This window comes from Osmerus eperlanus, chromosome 21 (genome assembly GCF_963692335.1).
Source record: "Osmerus eperlanus chromosome 21, fOsmEpe2.1, whole genome shotgun sequence".
In the NCBI taxonomy this organism is placed as follows: Eukaryota; Metazoa; Chordata; class Actinopteri; order Osmeriformes; family Osmeridae; genus Osmerus; species Osmerus eperlanus.
In genome coordinates this window covers 2,213,015-2,236,359 of record NC_085038.1, presented here as the reverse complement: position 1 = coordinate 2,236,359, position 23,345 = coordinate 2,213,015, and the positions used below count along the sequence as shown (strand labels likewise).

General features: G+C 46.6%; 1 protein-coding gene and 2 long non-coding RNA genes across 4 annotated transcripts; all 3 read left to right on the top strand.

The window, feature by feature from the left end:
• Positions 1-212: 212 nt before the first annotated feature.
• On the top strand, positions 213-3,560 carry LOC134007331 (uncharacterized). Of its 2 annotated transcripts, XR_009928032.1 has the most exons (4): positions 213-648; positions 1,803-1,904; positions 2,086-2,228; positions 2,315-3,560. It is a non-coding gene; the product is annotated as an uncharacterized LOC134007331 (long non-coding RNA). The 2 variants fall into 2 exon arrangements; XR_009928031.1 differs by having other exon boundaries at positions 1,803-2,228.
• Positions 3,561-3,925: 365 nt separating this feature from the next.
• On the top strand, positions 3,926-6,305 carry LOC134007330 (uncharacterized). Its single transcript, XR_009928030.1, has 3 exons — positions 3,926-4,321; positions 4,428-4,881; positions 4,968-6,305. It is a non-coding gene; the product is annotated as an uncharacterized LOC134007330 (long non-coding RNA).
• Positions 6,306-8,382: 2,077 nt separating this feature from the next.
• LOC134007842 (BCL-6 corepressor-like) lies at positions 8,383-22,804 on the top strand. Its single transcript, XM_062447557.1, has 6 exons — positions 8,383-9,063; positions 13,806-13,877; positions 14,769-18,263; positions 19,855-19,911; positions 20,536-20,737; positions 22,257-22,804. Exons 2-6 carry the CDS (start codon positions 13,875-13,877, stop codon positions 22,802-22,804), a joined length of 4,305 nt encoding a protein of 1,434 aa, XP_062303541.1. The 5' UTR covers positions 8,383-9,063; positions 13,806-13,874.
• Positions 22,805-23,345: the final 541 nt, after the last annotated feature.

Below are 23,345 nucleotides of genomic sequence, written 5' to 3'. Positions count from 1 at the left end.
CATTTTACTTCCAACATAAATGTGTGATTTTTATGGTTGATTAAATGATCAGTTTTGCTTCTTACATGCTGACTTGACGGACACATTGACATTCGGTTTGAGAAACACAAGCATGTCAATGTGTCCGTCAAGACTTCCGGTATATATATATATATAGGAAATGTATCCTATGAACGCACGTCTAATGTTTTTGGGCGAATGTGTTTCTGCTTTACAAGACAGGAGTGCGCTGGGTGAACCGGGTGTGAGTTTCTATGATCAGAATGAAGCGCTTGTTGTGGATTCACCTCTTTCTAGGTCTGATGATTCTGTTTGCTGGAACGAATGGGTGGACAGAGATGGAGGTGGACTTGGGGGGAAATGTAACAATCCCCTGTTCTCTTAAACTGAACGAAAGTGTTGTCTGGTATAAACAACATGAGGCTCAGTCTCCTATGTTCTTACTACACTTACTGCATGATAAATTTCCATTTTACATCAATAACAGTTTCAAGAAGAAATACTTTTTACTACAAGATGAAGGATTGTTGATACAGAACGTCACAATGGAGGATTATGTGGTTTATTACTGTGGTAAGAAAGATGGTATCAGAATGAAGTTCGACAACGCCACCAGGCTTGTTAGTGTGAGACATCCTAAGACCACAGGTAAGTAACTTGATTGTTTTTAAGAGGGGATTTATGTAATAAGAAGGGACACAAGTATGTCAGATGGTTGTAGAAATACATATAGTTACACACTTGGGCTTAGTATATTTAGCATTTACTGCATTTACTACCAGATGAAGGATTGTTGATACGGAATATAACAATGGAAGATTATATGGTTTATTACTGTGGGAAGAAAGACGGTAGCTCAATGAAGTTCGACAACGCCACCAGGCTTGTGACAGTGCGTTCACACTGCAGCGGAGCGGGCGGCGCGCGGCGTCGGCTTCCAATTCATTTTCAATGAAACCAGGCGTTGACGCTCGCGTAGGGCATTGTGGGAAGGCGAGCGGAGCGGAGCGGAGCGTTGCAAGTTGGATTTTCTCAACTTTATGTAAATGAGGAGCGTGAAAACGCTAGCGTTGGCCAATCGGATTGGTTTCTTGTTTCTTGTAACGTAGCAACTGTTCGTCATGGTAAACATTTCTAGGTTTGACAATTTCAAGATGGAGGAGAAACTTTTCGTATGTGTCTGCACACCCAGTTCTGTTCAGAACAAAGTTACTAATGTGACGAGCCTGAATTTAAAGATTACATTAAACTAATAATGCATGGTGCATGGTTGCCGATGTCGTCATTGTTCCTAGTGTGTTTTTATAGCCTACTTTTAAATGTAGTCGTCACATTACGTGACTGTTCTGTGCCACTGCTAGCTCGCTAGCCCAGCCTACAAACGACTGGTTGAGTGACCGGTGGCGTAACATGTATTCTACTGTAATCTTGCACTAGTAAAATCTTGCACTTACATAAATGTTGTGTAAAAGTGGTATTTTGATCGATATTGTGAGTACATTAACCCAAATCTGCACGCTTGGCCATGACTACAACAGTGACCTTAGAGAACTACAACTCTGTATTAACTTGTCTAACACGCCCCCGAGCGTGGTGTACTGTGGGAAGGCAAGCGATGCAGAGCGTTAAAAAACGCTGCAGTGTGAATGTGAGGCAACCTGGGACCACAGGTTAGTAACTGAGTTATTTTAGGGGGATTTATGAAATAAGTAATGTATCAACAATATGTCAGAGGGTTGAGAGATACTATAGTGTTCCTTACATTTGGTAAAACAATGTTAAACATATGTTTTACTTTCCAGATGATCCATCTGAACCCAAGATCGGGACTCCCGGTTCAGAGCTTACTTGCTCAAATCTACTTATACGTTCTACTGTCATGAACGGGATATTTCTATTACTGTGTAAATTAAGTTGGATTCTCCGAAGTATTTCTTATTGTAGTGTTTTTCCACCCTTACATTCTTTATTCAAATACGCTTATGCATATACTTATACGAATATAATCATACTATTATCATACTTGGGGCAGAATATGATCATGGTCATTGTACACTAAGGCAGTATGTGTTCCTTCTCCTCAAGCGGTTGTGAGTAGTTGTTGGATTTACGGCCTGTGTAGGAGAGCCTCCACCCAGGGTGCTGGTCCTCCTCCACCTCCTGGTCCTCCTCCACCTCCTGGTCCTCCTCCACCTCCTGGTCCTCCTCAACCAGACCATGAGCCACAGGTCAGTCTGTCACTCATCAGATCATTACACCCAATCCTGTCTTTCTAAACCATACTGACATTGTCATGGTGCATCTTGTTTTTCAGCACGAGGCGATACAGCTGTCACCGCCAGAAAGGACACAGCAGCCTATATAACTACTTATTCCCGAGTGCAATTCTCAACCAGCACACATACAATGTCCTTCTCGGTGGCATGTTTCATTATAAGTGGGTGGAACATGTCCTTTTTTTAAACGGCTAATCCATCCCCATCTACACTTTTTCTTACGAAATTCTATTTAACGGCCACATCCTCAGTTATTTCAAAAGCAACCTACACCAGTGGTACAATGAAATGCCAGATTGCACTCACACACAGGCTGCTGTTGCATCTGTGGCTAGGACCCGTTAACCATATCCTGTCATCACAATCCATCTCAACTGCCATTTTTTTACCTTTCACATGTCCAAACACCTATACATATTTAAAAATTCAGAAAAGCACTTTAAGACCAGCCTATCATAGTCCTGTCCTCTCTCTGATTTGTTAGGATCCAGTATCAAGAAGTGTTGAAAGCATAGCACCTTAAAATGTATATGTACTGCATTTTTCTTACTCATGTAACTTCAAAAGAAGTACAATGAAATCTTAATTCATCTCAAATTGAAGTAGTGTCTTGGTGATTGTCTGTTTTCTGTGTCTGATGCAGTAGAAATGTATTGTACAGCCTCTTACACTTACAAAGACATTTACATTTAGTCATTTGGCAGACGCTCTTATCCAGAGCGACTTACAGTAAGTACAGGGACATTCCCGCCGAGGCAAGTAGGGTGAAGTGCCTTGCCCAAGGCAACAACGTCATTTGGCACGGCCGGGAATCGAACTGGCAACCTTCAGATTACTAGCCCGATTCCCTAACCGCTCAGCCACCTGACTCCTGATTCCCCACAGGATGTCTGTGGGGAATCTTTACTGATCTTGTTTCACTTTGTTGTAACCATTGTGATGCATCAAATTACACACCTTCAGTCACATGATAGATCATTGAGTATTTTATAACGTGCATCAGAAATGGTAAAATTGGACATTTCCTTAAGATATTAAACATCTAGAACAAAATAGGTATCTGTACAAGCTGGGTGTTGAAAATAAGTATTATACTGTGACTCCTTCCATTCTAGAGGGCGTCTACATTGAGTGGTAACATGATGGGGATGTTCCGGATCTTTCATGATCTCATGTAGCCTGGTTCTAACCTGAAAATTGTGTCAATGTCCAAATATTTATGGACCTAACTGTATGTTATGGATTCTCTTGAACTTTTAAGGCATTTTCTACTGCAGCTATGGTGTCAGCATGAGTAATCATGACCATAGTGGTATACATTGTGTTGTGTGTATGAACTTAATCTGTTTAGAAACATATGTTGTTGAATGTCAAAAAATAAAAAGGAGATAAAAACAAGTGAATACATGGCAAACCTTGGCTGTGTTATACCATGTAGAACTCACAGGTTAAACTAGCAAAAAATCATACACTTTCACCTCCTTGCACGTCTTTGTGGTTAGTTGACTTGATAGTCATACTGATGTGTGTGTGTTTCTCAAGGAGGAAGTCATATATATAGGAAATGTGTCTATGAACACATGTCTAATGTTTTTGGGCGAATGCGTTTCTGCTTTACAAGACAGGAGTGCGCTGGATGAACCGAGTTTCTATGATCCGAATGGAGCGCTTGTTGTGGATTCACCTCTTTCTAGGTCTGATGATTCTGTTTGCTGGAACGAATGGGTGGATAGAGATGGAGGTGGACTTGGGGGGAAATGTAACAATCCCCTGTTCTCTTAAACTGAACGAAAGTGTTGTCTGGTATAAACAACATGAGGCTAAGTCTCCTATGTTCTTACTACACTTTCTGCATGATAAATTTCCATTTTACATCAATAACAGTTTCAAGAAGAAATACTTTTTACTACAAGATGAAGGATTGTTGATACAGAACGTCACAATGGAGGATTATGTGGTTTATTACTGTGGTAAGAAATATGGTATCAGAATGAAGTTCGACAACGCCACCAGGCTTGTTAGTGTGAGACATCCTAAGACCACAGGTAAGTAACTAAATAGCCAACAAATAAAAGTTAATGTGAGAGTGGGTGATGTAGCTACTAATATGTGCATTGTATTTCAATGTTAAGCATACTTTTTATTTTCCAGATGATCTATCTGAACCTAAGAACAGGAGTGCATGTTCAGAGATTTCTATTGGAAAGCTCTACTCAATTCCGAATCTGCTAATATTTACTGCTGTCATAAACGGAATTTTACTATTACTCTGTAAGTTAAGTTGGATTTTCAATGGTATTTTGTATATTTCTGTTTTTCTACCCTTACATTTGTTATTCAAATACGCTTATACATATACTTGCTGGGGCAGAATATGATCATGATCATTGTACACTAAGGCAGCGTATGTGTTCCTTCTCCTCAAGTGGTTGTGGGTAGTTGTTGGATTTCCGGCCTGTGTAGGAGAGCCTCCACCCAGGGTGCTGGTCCTCCTCCACTTCCTGGTCCTCCTCCACCTCCTGGTCCTCCTCCACCTCCTGGTCCTCCTCCACCTCCTGGTCCTCCTCCACCTCCTGGTCCTCCTCAACCAGACCATGAGCCACAGGTCAGTCTGTCACTCATCAGATCATTACACCCAATCCTGTCTTTCTAAACCATACTGACATTGTCATGGTGCATCTTGTTTTTCAGTACGAGGCGATACAGCTGTCACCGCCAGAAAGGACACAGCAGACCCGTTTTATTTATTCTAAAGTACAATTTCCTGGCATCTCACGAACGCAGCCCTATGCAACGCCAGATGACACTTATACACTGGCTGATCTCCCATCTACATAGGTTCATCAAGTCTGCCTAATCCTAACCCTGACCAGGGAGTCAGATCTAACTAGAAACTAATCTAATTATTTATTTCCGAGTGTAATTCTCAACCAAGACAAGGTTGGGCATTATCGTCTAAACACTCTAGTTTTATTTTATTTTTTGTTGTATTCCACATCTATTCCATTGTCATATAGAAGTGATATAGAAGTGATTTCAGTCAATCAACTTTAACTCTTGTGTTATCTTCGGGTCATTCTGACCCATCAGTCATTGTGACCCACCACCGTATTGCGACAAATTTACCTCATACAAAAACAAAGTGAAGCATTTTCTTTTAACCGTTGGGCTGTCTCAGACCCCCCACATTGCAAAGGTAAAAAGAAAATTATTGTTATTTGTTTTTGTATTGGGTAAAATTGGGTAAACACAACGATGGTTCGTTATGAACCTTTGGGTCATGAGACACGAAGGCAGCACAAGGGTTAAAACAGCCCAAGAACATCTTGACACCCTAAATAACAACCTAGAAACAAACTTGCATTCAAGTCATATACATTGCTCATCTGCAGAAAGGTGTAACTCAAGACTCACCACCTAACTTCCCTTATGAGATAAAATCTAAATAAACATGAATTTCTGTAACTTATTCAGGGTATGAATAACACTTTATGACACTGTTGTTCATTTACTTTGGCTATATGATAGATTTCCAGAATGAGAACTTGATTTGCTAGGCTGTGTCCAGCCCTGTCTTTAATCACACTCTATTTTTGTCTTGAGACTGTGGCTGCCAAGGATTTCTTAACCATTTCCTGTCACCACCCTTCCCACCATCCACTCCTTCGACATATTGTGACCTTTCACATGTCCAACCACCAATTTTAATTCCAACGAATTACTTTTCAAATGATTTTTGAATTACCAGTGTTAAAAAACACAATTTATCTTTAGTCATGTAGTATTTTTTTATGTTCATTATCTGTCATGTGAGGAAACGGATATGAAACATTTTACTATGATGTTGAACAAGTGTCAAAAAAGGGTGTATCGTAAAGCGTTGCTGTAGCCTATATTTAAAGTCAACATTACTTTTGTCCTGAACTTCAACATTGGATATCAGCGTGGGTTATGCATCAAGGCTTGTGTGTGGTTTCTGTCTTTTCGCTGTTATGTGGTTGTGTGGTGGTTTTTTGAAGCACTGTGAACTACAACGGATGACTGAATTAAAAGGTTGAATATCAAAATTTCCCTACCTACTTTTCGCAACACTTTGTACACGTAGCTCAGTTAAAGCGAATTCTGCCAACTCATTCTTCCTGACCTTTTGACCATGCACGAGTCTGTCTAGCCATTCTCAGTTCTCAGGAAGACTCGAAATGTTGCCGTAACTGTCTCATTTTCCCTTCCCATTTCACTTTCATTCTCCATTTTACTCGTGAAAAAACACTGTAGCCTACGCTACTGAAAGCATGGATGTTGAGCTTTAGATATTTTAACCAATGGTAAGATTATCATCTATGTGTCATATTGTGTCAAAAAAGAAAAATATTTCCATTCGAATGTCGCACGAAGTTGTAATAAACCTATTGTCCACTTGGTGTAGCTCTAGTCATTACAGAGATTAGACCTGGAGAACCGTGTAGGCCGCACTGGAGTCGCTCGCTGGGGATATTGACAGGTGGAATGATTCTCTTGAATATGAGACGAAGTAGATCCGGCTTCTGCAGGTATGGACAAAAATGGACAGAAATCCAAGAGCAGCGAGGTCTACTGGTTATGATCATGTTCTATATCCCCGGCTCTTTATCGGTCCAAACAATCTGTTCCACTCAGAAATTCTAAAAGTAATTTGTCCAATTGTCCTAATGAACATTTACTAATAACTTGAATAACGTACCCCCTACTCTTGCACTCTCTCGTTCTTATTGATCAAGTTTTTATGATACGATGGAAAATAGTTTTTAGACATTAATGTGATGGTTGTCAGTCTAACGACCGTTTCCCCTCCCCCATATCGATCCGGTTTAATGCCCTTTCTCTGTGTGTTCATTCACCCCGTTCCTGAATCATCCTTTATAATGCGAGGCTGCTAGCATTGGATGCGGCCTGTCCGGGTCATCGCCCAGGGGATATGGCTGTTATTGTGTTTAAAGGTCCGTTGGCCCGGGTTTGCACGATTAGGCACAGGTCGGGGCTGATGTTCTCCTTGTTGCATTTTGAGAGTTTAACTAGTGTAAAGTGTATTAGCATTTGGGGTATTTGGTAAGGGACCCAAACGTTTTGCACTGTAGTTCTTCAGTTACCATGTAGCCTACATATATTTGAACGGCTGTAGCCGAGCCTATTTGACCCGGTTATTTTGAATTTGTAACAATGATAATGTCACTCTTCCATGCTGACACAAACACTTTGCATTTCAATGTATTCATGAGAATTCAGGTGTAAACCAGATTCTGCTCTTAATTACTCTGAAACCGTTTAAAATACTTGGGCACCTAAATGACTGCAAGTCATCAGAGCATTGCATATAACGATACCAGGTCAATTGACGACCTTATATAAGATTATGTTAATCTGTCTAATTACTCTGTAGGCCTAATTGAAAATGGATGTGTGTGTGTGCAGGGGGGTAGCCTACACTAACAATGGGCTGTTATACCAACATGATTCACGGTTTTGGGACGTAAATAGGTCTTACTCCTTTACTTAAATCTGCCTTTTAACCGCCAAGTCATTGTTTTATTCCAGATCGTGTGCTTTGAGAGCAGATCAAAAAATGTGCCACTGTCCTTCGGCCTATGGAGTAGGCTAGGGCCTATACTGTGGACTACTTAACTGGTTCGCTGACAATGATTACATCATCATATTTAGACTGACTGACCTACCTGCAAGTCGGTCCTACACTGTTGTTAATATGGCCTTGACATTTTAGTATCGCCTGCTTGTCGAATTGTATTCATACTTATTCGATTCAGTGCCTTAGCCTAGTTGGCTAGTGATTGATTTATATCCAACAATGGCAATAGCTTAGCATTTTTTGCGTATATTTAGTTTGATATAATGAAAGCCTGTTGACATGAGAGCCTAAACAAACCGTTTATTTAAAAAAAACAAAACAAAGGAAAACTATTTCTCTCTCTCTCCCTTTCTCCGCGGACCTACTATCCATCTCTGTCCTTTGTTTTCACCGCGGAGCGGAGCGGAGCGTGCTCGGAGGTTTATGGTAATTGCGGTTTCCCGATTGGCCTTCTGGGTAGAGTCTCGGTCTGCAAGCACAGCGCACGCACCTCCATTCCCCGCTGCTCGTCCCGGAGGCGCGGCAGTTGTGAATGACTTCAGCCGAATGGAAAACTGAATGTTACGTATAGGACGAAAGAAGAACTCACGGAATAGAAAACGTTTCCCCACAGCCGAGAAGAAAGGAAACGAATTGAGAACAATGGGAATAATCAACTTATATTTTGAAAGGACGTAAATAAAGTGTCGTGTAAAACGTCATAATTTGAGGGAGTGTATCGGAGTGTGTGCGCTGTATGGTGAGCCCGACAACATGGCGCTGAAAGGCAAAACCAGACTGAATTAGTTTTTGAGACCATCGACACCTGTGCTTGACCAAGTTACGAGTTTTCAGTCGTAGCCTTCTCGTGGACATATTCTTAAAAAAGAAATCAACGACAGAGACTGATATGGATGTTTGGGAATATTATAGCTAGCTTAGTCTAGACTACACAAAGGCAATCCCGTGGTTCTACCCATTGGATACAGCCTTTACGACTTCAACATGGCTTTGAGTCCTAAGTTCAACGAGGACTAAATATTTACCGCGGTTTGGTGAGGAAACGGCGGACGTACTTTCCCTTGCTCACAAACGCCCAAGGTATTTCTCTGACAAAGTTGGAACAGGACTCTTCACATTCTAGGGAAGGTTATACGAATTTGGGAATCTTTGGCGGATTGCTCTATGGTAAATATTTTATGGTCGTAAATTTCACTGTTTTTATTACCTGCACCGTTTTCTGTGCTACAATGCCAACGTGATTCTTATTGTTCATAGAACGGCAATAGCTTCAAATTAACGAGCAACTTGTATTGGAAAGCCCTTGGAATGATTAAGCGAATCTTTCGTGTGGTTTTAATAGGTGTAAAAGGCACCTCATGTCTAGTCTTATGTGTTTATAGAGTTAGACATAGGAAATAAGACAATGACCTGGGTTAAACAATTTACATGTAATCAAATGCACATCCCTGAACTTGCCTAGAACTAACGGGCTCAATCGTTTTTATCACGAGAGATGTTCAATGTTGTCACGGGACTTTCCAGCGAACGTTTTTTTTGTCAGTTGGGCAACGGCTTTACAAAGGTAAATTGTCCTAGTGTCTGAATTGTAGCCTACGGATTATTCTAATGTCTTGTCATAAACAAAAAGCCTTTACGCATAATTATCATAAACCTACTGTTTTGACGCCACCCACACCTTGAGAAACGACTTTGCAGATAAACGCTTGTAGGTCGTCTGCGTTTTCATTGCGCATATAGGCTTGTCTTATGGTCTGAACATTTTAAATTTCACCACCCGCAATATACCATCTATAGGCTACTTAGAATCTAGTAGGGAGAAACCTTTTGTTCCTTTTATTCACATTATTTTAAGGTCTGCGCAATGAGGAACGTGTCGATGTCTAAACACGATATAGGCTATGCGTTATACCTAGCCTCATTTCCATTGCTGTCATATGGTGTGCTGATTATACGTTGGCTATATAATGCAATAGATCTTTCATCAAAATGCCCCAATTATAGGCTACCCGGGGTTTGTATGGACCTGGGTCAAACAGCCTGGCTCGCACGCACGGGGTCTGTTGTCTCGTGACACCGGGACAGCTACGGACTTGCAGCGCTCGAACGAGGCATGCTTGCGCAGACGATCGAGTCACCTCTTTCCTTTTCTTTTAATTTGGGTATTTGGTTAAACAGATGAAAACATTTGAAATGGAAATAAGGAGGTCAAGGAAATGTCCAATGTACAAGCTATGACTATCCGAAGTTGACTTCGGTCGTATTAGAAGTTGGCATTTGGACCGTATATTTTTCCCACCATAGCCAACAATCCCAGTTACGATATCATGCAAACGATATGCCTACAGTATAATACAGTTTGTTGAATCTCTTATCCAACTCGGAAAGTTAACAATAAAGAGAAGCCCCAATTAGCTTCTAACGTTTAACATAATCATGATTAACATCACCAAGCCAGCCTAGTTGAGTCTTGGTTTGTAACAGCGGGGCAGTGGGTCGTGTTAAGGCAAACATGCATTTTGTTTGTTGGCAAATTTATGTTCTGTGGTGACTTGAAGATCTGGGGATTAATTTAAGTTTTAAGGTATAACGTTTGTAATGGCCTATGTAAACGAATTATTTGAGACAGTCAATTATTTGTGATTTTAGGCCTACCTAAAATATGTATCTATGTTTCGGGCTCTAAACTGACGGATAGCCTATTAGTGTCTAGGAATAGCCTACATTTTTCACTGGTTTCTTCTTTTGTTAAAATGGTGAAAGCGGAGTCCCAGAGAGTGTAAGATGCATCAGTTTATAATGGCAAAATATGCGTAGGATAAACGTCCTTTACCTACGCCGTTTTACGTGTGCCAAGTTAGAATTGGCAATAAACGTTGCCTATATGGTAAATACATCTGTAAAAAAATGGATCTGATGCGAAGTGGACCCGTAGCAGGCGTCTCTGAAAGCGGTAGGGATCGTATTCGGAGTACTCGCACTAGAGAGAGTCACGGTGTGATTGAAACCTCTCCACGACCAATCCTCCCTCGGGACATCCGTCCCGAAACAGGAGAGCCCCTCGCTTCGCTTCACGGAGCTTTTGTGCCGCAGCTCCGTGTGTGCGCACGGTTCGATGGTTTCTCTCAAGGACGGTTCCCCGGCGCCCCACACATTGTCTTGCCTACATCTTTACCATCAGCCACGAGACTCTCTGAACCCGAACATAACGCGAAGTTCCGTTTTAACGGAAGCATTAATGGAACTTGGACATCTAGAGTATTTGTTGATGTTTATAACCTTTGTGGCGTTTTAGTTTTGTGTCAGCCTCTAATTGATGGGTTTGTTTCAAAGTGGATTGAATGAGGCGTGTATGAGGCCTATAGATTATAGGGTAGGATCACGTTTTATAGGCTAATCTCATTTGGCCTGGGTCTATCCAATTTGGACAACAGACCTTGAAATTCGCGTTCTCTTCTTGATTAATTAATTAGGCTAATCCACCTAGTCTAAAAACATCAGTGGGATGCTATTTTCTGGTCATTCATATAGACATTGCTACAGCCTTGTTGATTAAATAAGAGTTGTATTCAGCATGTGGGCTGCAACTCTGTGTCACCGACTGTCTGGAGGAGGGGGGTCCCTCTCTGAATGACTCTTCCTCAGGTTATGTGAAGTTAGGTGCAGTTCTATGGGTGTATGTGAAGCCCCTTGTTATATAACCCGCATGGAGTCAGGTGGCTGAGCGGTTAAAGAATCGGGCTAGTAATCAGAAGGTCGCTGGTTCGATTCCCGGCCGTGCCAAATGACGTTGTCCTTGGGCAAGGCACTTCACCCTACTTGCCTTGGGGGAATGTCCCTGTAATTACTGTAAGTCGCTCTGGATAAGAGCATCTGCTAAATGACTAAATGTAAATATAACTTGTAAAAACTAGGGCTAGCCTATACAAATACAATTTATAAAGGAAGGTGTGAGTGTCACCGGCTTCAGTGCTGGTGTACTTTTCTACATCGCTGGTGTAGGCCAGCCTGCAAAATATAACCAAGGCTACAGTGTTGACAAGCAGGCCTATTTGTAAATGTGTACATTTGTATGACTGTCAAAATAGTTTGTATTTGTTATCTATAGCGAGATTGTCCAAATGTAGACAAAGTCTAAAATTGTTGCACTGAGATCAACTTTTTTATTTGTTAGTGAAATGACTAATTTGGTTAATTCATTGAATGCTGTACTTTTAAACAGAAAGGCAGTTTTTTTCTCGGTATCCTACTGTATAGCCAACTCATGGCCACAGTCCATGATTTTACACAAGACCGGTCTGGCCATCATTAGCGGTGTGAGCCATGTTTATGTAAGGAATATACTTGTTGCTTTCTCTGAGTGTTTTCAAATAGGCTGTTTAGGATCGAGCCGTTTGTTAACGCTGGGCTGCGGAGCAGGATAATCCCTCCCCTCCCTCCCTCTCTCTGCGGTTGATCGAAAGCCAGGGGTCAGAAAAGCTGTGGAGGAGGAACGAGGAGAACGTGACTGAATTGTTGTTCTCTATTTTCTGGTCCAGACCACCTCCCTGAGCGGGGGCGGAGGGGGTAAAGGTCAAAGAGAACGGGATTTCCAGAAGGGCAAGGTGACGGATTTGGCCCCGGGATTTATCCAGGCATAGTCAACACTGTTGAGTTTACATCACAATGCCAGAAAGGCATAACGGCCTAGTGTCAGATTTGAGAAATAAACAGTGTTCTATTGAACATTTTCAAATATCTTCGGTTGAACAGGATTCTCAAACGATGAATCCCACAGACTTTAGGCCTAAACCTTCCCTTTAAAATTTTTATTTTTATTTGGGGTGACCTGCTTCAAAATAAAAGCCAAACAATACAATTTTCTTTAAATATGCAGAGATTCACAGGTGGATATTTGCATATAGGCAATACAGTGCACATCCTGTTGACGTTGGTGGTAGATGTTCCATCCCTTTGTTCCGGTCGCTTGGCAATGTTACCACATGGCCACAATGTTGCTATGCAAATGACGAAAGCGTCTCTCCTGTGAAAGGAAGGAGGAAATGGATGGAGGGTAGATTGGGCTGGTGGGGACAGAGGGTGGTTTGATTGATGAAAATGGGCACTCCCACACACCCCCTCCCCCCTCCTCATCTCCCGGTTCTCAATTGCAGCAACGGGAGCCATGTCCATAGATAAGGGCGGCCAGGCAGGCCAGCTTTATTGAAATCCTGGGTCCATAAACTCATCAATAACACAGAAGATGTGCGCGTGCGTGCGGGGTGATGCCGAACATCAAAAGGGCCCTGTTCGTATTTCATGGCTGTGTGCGCGAGGGTCCGGAAAGCCCGTGGCGAGAAGATTGAATCTTCCTCGGAGCACTGTGTCAGGGCTGAAAAATTTCCCTGTGACAGATGACAGCCATTCCGGCCTCGGGATTATGAGTTCTGCCGAAGAGACATTCCTTATCGGCTCTCAGGGTCCGCGATAACAAGACACTACACACGGATCCTCAACTATGCTTCCAGACAGAGCTGTGTGTTATCCTGCTATATATGAGAGGGAGAATAATGGTGCCTGGCTAAGCCTAAGGGATTGTAATAGTTCTTAGGTGATACCGTTGTGTTCTTCCAGCCACTTTTGTAAAGTCAACTGACAGACTCTGTGGTACAACGTAAACTGATGGCAACTTTGAAGGATGCTATTATCTGGTCTTGGGGACACGTTACATCTCCAAAATGAACTAGTTCCCCAAAAAAGATTTATATAAACACTCACGTACAAATTGACAATTATTTTTGATATAGGGGTGAAATGATGTATCTTGAGCCACATGGGAAATGCAGCAATCTTTTAAGCATTTTCAGTTGATTTTGTGTCCTCGAGTGTGAAAATAGATATTTATTACTGTACTGTTTTACTCTCCGCAGGTATGGCAGTGTAAGGAATGGTGAGAGACACTTTGAACTAACCGTCTGGGAACCAGAAGCACTCAAAGCATGGTAAGATAATCTCCCTGCTATAGTCAGAAAGGCTAACTGGAATTAATCATCTACCAGAGATTTGGTTAAATGTTCAAGCAGGGTTACTTTTGATGTCTCTTTTACAGGGTTAGTATCATCTCTACATAGCCTTGCCCCACTTTCAATAGCTGCATGATAAGAAACTCAATCAATTTCCTGGCGTCAATGTGGTTCCTTTTTGAGTTGGTCAAATGTTTGTCATCCAGGAAGCTGACTGGTGACTGATTGGTGGTGTTTGTGTGTGTGTGTGTGTCTTTGTGTCTGTGTGTCTGTGTGTGTGTCTTTGTGTGTGTGTGTGTGTGCGTCTCAGTGTCGTTGTGACCTTTCCTTCACCCCTCCCCACCTCACACCACCCCGTTGAAAATCAGCAGCAGATGACTTCTTTTGAAAAGTGCAGGGCTAGTGTGTCAGGCACGTATGTTCATTTCAACGACCTTGACGTCAGGCCTCCTTGTCAACAGGCTTCTCAGGCAGAGCCCTAAGTGCTGCAATTTTTGTGTGGAAACACGATTTGGTGGTGCATGTCTTCCTTTAATGAGGTCTTCTTGTTTGATATGTGTTATTCCTTATTCTGTTAATATAAATTGCATCTTAATATCTTGGTCATAGGTCTTGGACGTGTATAACTATCGTGGCACATTTTAACGTGAGAGTATTCCATAGAGTTGTATTCATACACTTTGCTCTGTGCCGTTATTGTAATGACTACTAATTCATGAATGCCAGAAAGGCTTTTTTGTTTTTGTTTTGAGACTCGTCTTGTTAATGAATTCAGTTACATAATGAGTTGCTGCTGCATTACAATCCCAGTAGTGTTATTGTCATTGGTTCACATGTCTCTGCATGCTGTTGTGTGTGACCCTGCTGTAGGTGGATGCGAGCACTGCCTGCAGAATGAACCCGCTAGCTGCCTTAGGCATGGACCGCGCTAGCCTGATGAGGGAGAGCATTCGCGTCCAAGGTGGAATGGTTTACCCCGGAATCCGCACCCTCTCCACCGAGAAAGCCAGGGAAGGTGCATCCATGCCTCTCGGCTATGACCTTCTCTACAAACCTGATGTGTCCTTAGATGGTAGAAAGACTGGTAATGGCTACATGGGACTGTATAAAAACCCTCCTCCTGGACTGCAGAAGCCCATGGTTGTCCCTGGCCCTGGAGGAGAGAGCCTGGGGCTGGACCCGAGAGTCGGTCAGGTGGAAAAGCCCATTGAGCTGGGTCTGGCTGGGTCCAATGGCTTTCTGAGGCTGCCCTGGGTGAGCCCGTACCCCGACGCCGGAATGTACCCTTTCCTGGACTCGAGCAAATATGCCGCTCTGAACATGTACAAGGCATCCTTCCTGTCCCAGCCCTCACATTATCTCCCCCAGCACCTGGCCTACCAGTCTCTCTGCTCAGGGGCAGGAGGCAGTGCTGCAGGGGCAGAAAGGCTCCTCTACCTGCCCTCCTACCCTCCTACCCCACACTCGCCACTGGTGCACCACCAGGACAAGAGCATGCAAGGCCTGGGGTCCAGGATCCACCACGAGTCCTCTGCCTTCGGGCAGCAGCTGCAACAAGTCCAAGCCCAACAACATCACCAAGCCCAAGTTCAGGCCCAAGTTCAGGCCCAAGTTCAGGCCCAAGTTCAGGCCCAAGTTCAAGCCCAAGTTCAGCAGCAGCAACAACAACAACATGCCCAGGCCCAAGCCCAGGCCCAGGCCCAAGCTCAAGCTCAGGCCCACAGCGAAAGGCAACACAGTAGCAGTAGTAGTAACAATAGTAAACTTAACAGAACATCCTCTAGTAAGGGCTCTGGCAGCAGCTACAGTCACAGTAGTAACAGTAGCAGTATTGTCAGCAGTAGTAATGGTGGTAGTAATACTAGTACTAGTAGTAGTGGAGCTAACAGCAGTAGCCACCCAGTAGACTCCAGCCCAGCACTTATGACCCAGTCATCACGCAGCATCCCCAGGCCCCTCCAGACCTCCGGGTCCGCGCCCCCCCCTCCTCTCATAGACAGCACTTTGGACTTTCAGAAGTCTCTGTTCAGAAGTCCGTCCTCCTCCTCAGCTCCCCATCCGTGTTACGCCGGCGGCATGGCCAGCGAGCACCGCTCCCCGGCTCGCTCTGGGGGACACGCCCACAAAGCCAAAGAGGGCAGTTTGGACCACAAGAACGGAGAGAGGAAGCCGAGCAAGTCCCCGTTAAAGACCTCGTCCGAGAGGCCGACCTCCCAACAGGCTCCTGCCAAAGACCCAGCAGACAAGCCTCTGGATCTGTCTGCGGCCAAAATCCTGGAACTGGAAGCAGGGCACCCCAACGGGTACACCTCCAAACTCGAGGCCTTGGCTAAGCTGGGTTATCTACCTGCAGCCCGATACGGCTTAGCTCCCAACCGAGAGCTTGTCAAAGAGACCCTCTCCCCGTCCTTGGCTATGGCAGGGGCGTCCTCCAAAACATCAGAGCGCCCCGAGATAATCAGCACGGCTCACTCCTCCTGGGTGGTCCCCAGTCCAGCCTCTGGCCCTAACGCCGACCCAAACCACAACAAATCTTCGTCCACGATAAAGAACAAGAACCTGGAGAGTGTTTCGCAGCAGCAGCAGAGAAGCTCCTCTTGTCCCAGGATAGGGGAGGGAAACGGGGCCGTAGCCCCCGGCCAAGCTGTCGCCGTGGTAGCGCCTGGGGGTCGACCTTCCTCTGTGTCTCCCTCTCCCAAACCCAATGGGGAGTGGCCTCGCGTGTCCCCCAGCCAACCAGACAAAGCCGCCCTTTCCACCTCGCTTGGCAGCCACTCTGGGAAACACCCCAAGACTCCCGTCAAACCTGAGCCACAAGAGATGGCCTTCAAGCCCCAGCAGCCGCACCAGCCTCACCTGGAGAACAGCCGTCCCTCGAGCCACATGTACAGCGAATCCTACCTGCCACCCAGTATAGCATACGCTAACCGCTTAGCCTACGCTAACCTCCCCTACTCAGTCCCAGAGAGCATGTCGCTGCCACACATGACGATGCAAGGCAAAGGACCTGTATATCCCCACCCAGTTCTACTGGGCAACAGCAGCCTCTACCCCCCTCGTCTGACCCCCAAACATGGCCTGCCGTACGGGATCCCCCCCAACCACGGAGACTACCTGACCTATCACGACTCCAAGGAGATGGTCCACCCGCTCATGTCTTCTCACCTGGGCATGGACGCGAAGGAGCGACTGGACCTGAGATCCAGGCCCCAGGAGAAGCCTTGGAGCCACGACGGTTCACCTTACAGAAACCAAATGGCCTCAGATACCGAATCCCCACGCAAGAATGAGAAAGAGATTAATTTGGCCACAGGCCAAGATTCAAAGCTGCCTAGCAAGCCTTTCACTGGGGGGAAGGAAGAAATAGTCTGCATTGACCTGCTCCAATCTGATATGGACAGCGACTCGTCCATGAGCAAGCACAGCTCGCCCAGTGTGAGGAGAAGGGATCCTGGGAAGCTGGTTGGATGTGAGAGCAGCTATTCCGCCAGTGACAGGAGAGAGCCAGAGCCGCTTCGGATGAGCCAGGTGGCCGAGCCCAGACTGGGGGATCCAGAAAAGCAGCTTGAGCAGCGCTGCCTGCCCAGGCCTCTAGACCCCCACAAGGGCTTCCACCCACACCCCTCCCGCCCAGAGGCCCCCATGTCCCCTTATCATTGTGAGGACAGCCCAAGCCCCGCGGAGGGCAGCCCCCTGCCAGACCTGCCGGAGGAACAAACCCTGCGCTGTGCTCGCACCTCAGGGGAACGCCCCACTAAAGACCGTGGGCCCTGGAACCGTTCTTCCGGAGAACGCGCCTACGGGGATCCGACCGACGAGAGCAGAGTCGCGAGGGTCCAACCGTGCGAGAACCGCGGTCTTGAGGATCGCGCATCCGGGAACCGGAATGTCGGAGGCCGCGCCTTCGAAAACCGCGTTCTCGGGGACCGTTCTTGTGAGAACAATGAGGATCGTACGTTTGGAGTTAATTCGTCCGGGGATGGTAATTCCGGGGACCAACCGTTTAGGGACTTGGAGAATCGTTCTCACAGGGACTATTCTTTTGAGCACCGTCCGTCTGATTACAACAGAAATGGGGACTGCACTGGTCAGAACCAAACCGTAGCCAAGCCAGGTTTAAAGACAGAGTTGATCGGCGAGGATCAGTTGAACCACTACGAGGACCTGAAGTACTCACAGTGCCAGGATGACACGGACTCCCTGGCAGATGATGACGAGGGCCACGGTTCCTCAAAGAGCCGGCGGTCGAGCCTGGCCAAACGCATTGCCAATTCCTCGGGATATGTGGGCGACCGCTTCAAGTGTGTCACGACGGAGCTGTATGCCGACTCCAGCAAACTGAGCCGGGAGCAAAGGGCACTTCAGGTGAGTCCCCCAAACCACCCCCCCACCACACACACCTGTTAATCCCTGAAAATGTAGTCCCACACAATGCAGCGCTTGACATCTTCAGTTTGGATCAAGGAAGGACATGTTTAAGCCTAACCTGTAACCAATACAACCACTTTCAAGTCAGAACAGATTTGGTAGTATTTAAGTTATATGAAAGAAGAACAGAGTTGGTAGTACTAATGGTTTATGGTCGATTCAACATGGAAAAAACAAACAAAAATACAATTTTTTCAAAACGATGGGTCTCGAAGCAGGTTTTTCCTGTGCCAGAGAGACATGGGTTGTTATTGCGAGGGTTTATAACAAAGACAGACAGGGAGTGGTGCGAGGACTGGAGGAGCTACGGCCTGCCGAGCGCTCCTCTCAGCTCATGTGGAAAGCCTGTCGGCCTGCCAGACTCAATCTCACACAAGCGCCGACATAATTACTGTTGGCCGTTGCCCTGCCCTCCTTCCCCCCCCCCCTCCCCTCTCCCCTCTTCGCCTCCTCCTTTCCCCATTTCCCTCCCTCCCGCTTCCAGGCTTGCCAGCGCAAGGCTGCGGAGCGACACGAGGCTGTAGAGCGACGCAAAATCTCTAGAGCGACGCAAGGCTGTAGAGCAGCCTCTCTTCCGCGTCTGTGTTTGGTTGGCGGGGAGAGCGAGTTAACGCATGCTGGCCACGTGTTCACGCGTGTGTGAGAAAGGGAGCTTGTGTCTCGAGTGTCCACGCAGCCCAACCTGGCAGATCAGATGCTGCGTGCGTGTGTGTGTAGCGCGTGTGTGTAGCATGTGCGCGCCTGCCTGCCTGGCCAGCTCTTTATGCCTCGGGCTACAGTTAACCTGACCCAAGAGCCTCGGGAATAGGGGGATTTTTTGGCAGCCCTCCCCCCTTTCCGTCCTCCCTTCGCCCCCGTCCTCTCCCGAGCCCCCTGGAGACTCCTCTCCCTTTAAATTAAATATCCCCCGCCTCCCCCGCCTGCTTCAACAGCTGAGCTGCCGCCCAGTCCTCTCATGAATTCCTGCCCCTTCACTGACGAGGGGGGGAAGATAATCGCTCCGTGCCACTCGGCTCTCGTTCAGACGGCGCTTACCAGGCTCCACAAAGAGCCAAGCCCTGGAACGACTCGAGCGTTCAGCCCCGGATGTCCAGCAGTCCCTGCCCAAACGGCTCCGACAGATCCTAGGCTCAGCCAGTCTCAGTCTTCACATCTTCCGTTTAACAGAATATTCTCTTTTAAACTCATGATGTTCCATTAAATCTCTTATTTGGGGAAATTCCTGGTATGAGAAACGAGCCCCAACGCATTAGTTAAGCCTATGTCTTGCATTTGAACTTTAAAATGATTTTGCATGAAATCAGCAATCAAACTCTCTTGTCAAACCTGTTTCACACTGTATCCCTACAAATATAATTTTATAAATACGATCTGTAGAATGATGTTTATCCTGTCTCTGAATGTTTTTAACTTCTTAAATCATGCTGTAAATGGGCAGGTTGGTTACATACTGAATGTCAGATTTGTTTTGCTAACATCATTGAAAATGAATGGCCTAAGATATTGAGCACCCATTTTAATTACTTAGATGGAAGGATTAAGACGAGAGGACAGTAATTTAAGTCAACCTGCCGCTTACTGTGAGGTCAGTTCTTTTAAACTTCTTATTCAAAAATCTGAAATGAAATATGATTTGGGGATCATTTTGTGGGCCAGGAGAATAGGCTCAGGCATTTCTGTCTTTGTGATTGTGTTTGCATACCTGTTTGACAAAAAGTTACTGGTGGTAGAGCAAAGTAAGGGTTGTACAAAAATGAAGGTACAGGAAATCATATCTAAAGGGTAGCACTGACCTTCATATCTAAGCATTACAGTTTGAAATAACCAAGGTTTTAGACTGTGCCAAAATAGTCTAAAGTGACATTTCTCTTTCTCTCAGTCTGCACTGATTAGACACTGCCCAGGAACGGTGTGAGGTTATATCCTATCACAGCCATCACCTTACGATCAACATTTATACGTCATTGGCAGTCGGGGGGGGGGGGGGGGGGGGGGGGTTGGGTGGGGGGGGGGTTGGGTGGGGGGTGTAGGATGTTCACGTTGGGCTGAATTGAGGAAAATTCTTCCACTGAGGATGAGAGGGGAAATAAGTTTTGTTGTAAAGAGACAGAGAGGAAGAGCAGTGCAGGGCTTGGTCTCATGACTGTGTGTGTGTGTGTTTCTGTGTGCGTGTGTGTGTGTGTTTGCGCGGTGTGTCTCTTCTTTGTAGCGTGCAATGCAGCGCTTCTCTGAACTGGAGCTGAAGGAGAAAGAAGGAGGAGGAGGAGGAGGGGCTCCGCCGGTGGATCTGGACTTGGCAGACAGCCAGCGGAGGGAGGGGGAGAGGGAGGGGGAGGGGGAGGAAGGCTGGGAGCGCAGACAGAGCAGAGCCAGGCAAGAGGTTGCGGCTGCCAACAAGACCCACAGAGACGGTAAGAGGAACCAAGGAGAAGTTACACGCACACACACACACACACACACACATCCTCAAGCACATATACCTGTCTTCCTTTTCACTTGTTTTAACACTCTGTCACTGTCACCTACTTCTTTCCTTTTTTGGCGTACTCAACACCACACCACACACCCACACACTCCTCAGCGAGAAGTGCCCTTCCCCCCAGGGTGTAGGGACAGGAGCTCATAACCAGCGGATGTAGCCAGGTTAACACATCCGGCCTCGCCCCCCCCCCCCCACCGCAACTGAAGACAACAGACACGCTCTCTTCTCCCCCCCCACAATTTTTTTTGAAACGCGTCCAACGTTACAGCAGTCCATCCTGTTCTGTACATTTTTCCTTCGTGAAGCCACTGTGTGTGTGTGTGTGTGTTTCCTGCGCACCAGGGTCGGTCGCAGTTTTTTTGTCGTATGTTTGCGGCCGGCAGAACACTTGGAACGAGAACAGCCAAACGTGCGTACGGTACAAAAACACAGATTAGCGGAGATCCGGAGAGACTAGGCCCCGGGAACCCCCCCGCCCCCACCCCGCGCGCCACGGCAGCCCGGGGAACGTTGCCATGGCGATCCCCCTGCCGTTGGCGAGTTGCCATGGCGCAGGGTACGGCTGTGAACCGTGGGGGTGCTTTTGGTCGTGAGTCATCATGTGATTGTCGCTCGCCAGATCTGGAGAGATATTCATGGCCTCTGGCAGAATGGAACACGAGCGAGCGAGAGAGAGAGAGAGAGAGGTAGAGAGGGTGCGTGTGTGTGTGTTCGCGTGTGTATGCGGAGCCAGGCAAGCGGTCTGGGCAGGGCGTGTGTGGAGCATTCCTGTCCAGGACAGTACAAGGGAAGCCCTGTGAGGCAGAGCAGCTCTCAGAGAGAAGCCTGGGCCACAGCTGAAGAGAGAGGGAGAGGGAGAGAGCGGTTTCAGAAAGAAAGAGATGGGGGGAGAGAGAGAGAGAGAGGGCGGTTTCAGAAAGAAAGAGAGGGGGAGAGAGAGAGCGGTTTCAGAAAGAAGGAAAGAGAGAGAGAGAGAGTGGTTACAGAAAAGAGAGACAGAGAAAGCAGTTACAGAAAGAAAGAGAGAGAGAGGGAGAGAGAGAGAGAGGGGCACAGACGCCCCCCACCAGCTGCCTTTGATCCAGACGGCTGCTTTTGACTTCCTGGAGTGGAGCCTTTTAACTGCCCCGGCTGGGCGGGGGGGCAGTGAGAGAGTGTGAAGAAAAGAATGAGCCTATGATGTGTGTGCCTGTGTGTGTGTGTGTGTGTGTGTGTGTGTGTGTGTGTATACACAGAAGCTTCATTCTGACCCAGTCTCACCCGCGTGGAGAGGGGGCTGCGGCGAGCGCTCTGTGTGTGTGTGTGTGTGTCTACCGTGCACATTTTCATTTCTCATAACCCATATATTGCTGTGAAGCCCAATTTATTGTCCCAAAAAGCAGTTTTGTAACGTTTTTCTTTGACGGTTTTCCGGATCTGACTGTACTGTGCGCGTGTGTTTGTACCAGGTGGTCTGTTGCCAACATGCCCCCACAACAGAGTACCCGTTCTCCAGCGATGCCCACACTCCGGCTCGCTCCTGCTCCAGGAGAGAGGGAACGCTCTCCCCGTGGAGGAGGGAAAGAGGGGGATGGAGAACGAGGACAGGACCAGAAGAATGGAGAGAAGACGAGGAGGTGTGGGCGAGGGGAAAAGAGGAGGAGGACGTGTCGGCGAGGATGAGAGGAGCGGAGAAGGCGAGGAGGAGAAGCGATGGAGGATGCTGGGAAACAGAAGGAGCAGGGGGGGTGGCGAGAGAGGAGAGGAGGAGGAGAGGGACTACGTCTCCCAGTGGGAACAGCACTCTCGTCTGCCCACTCTGGAAGCTGTGGGCCACAGGGCCGCCAGCCCCGGATCTATGCCAGCCTCCATGCCCACCCAGGTGCCCACCAAGAAACGCACATACGCCCTGGAACTCTGCCAGCATTCTAGCCGGGGCCAGGCAAAGGAGGGCGGGGATAAAGAGGGAGACGAATATGACAGTGCCAGCCAAACGAGTCAAGCTAGCAACTGGTAAGGACCTTGGACTCGCTCTCTCTCTCTCTGTCTGTCTCTCTCTCTCTGTCTCCCTCTCTGTCTCTCTCTCTGCCTCTCTCTGCCTCTGTGTATTTATCTGTGTTTGCCTGTTCCACTCCCAGAGACGGAGAATTCTGTCTTTCGTCACTCCCTCCTCCGCATTGAGTCATCTGCTTTACTGTGGCCTTGTTTTCTCTCTCTCTCTCTCTCTCTCTCTCTCTTCTCTCTCTCTCTCTCTCTCTCTCTCTCTCTTTCTATCTCCTGAGGATTTTCATGCAGTCCGTTCAGCGTCGACACAACTAGCGCAGCGCCAGTTGGTGTTGAACGCTAGTGCGATTGTGCCGTAGTTGGCGGGCGAACACAAATATTCATTTGTCCTGAGATCCATGTGGCCCCCATAGCTTACTGCAGCTCAACGTTGTTGTGTTTGTCTCCAAGCGTTCATCCAAACAGCCTCCACCCCACGTCCTTGGGTCCTGAGCAACACTACTACAATGCTCAGTTCTCAAGATAATCGAGCCACAGACATAGTTTCATGCCTT

Bases quoted from the DNA above. Each gene is read 5' to 3' on its own strand.
- LOC134007842 (XM_062447557.1), top strand. The intron at 18,264-19,854 runs GTGAGTCCCCCA...TTAATTACTTAG, and splicing joins GGGAGCAAAGGGCACTTCAG to ATGGAAGGATTAAGACGAGA. The intron at 19,912-20,535 runs GTCAGTTCTTTT...TCTTCTTTGTAG, and splicing joins AACCTGCCGCTTACTGTGAG to CGTGCAATGCAGCGCTTCTC.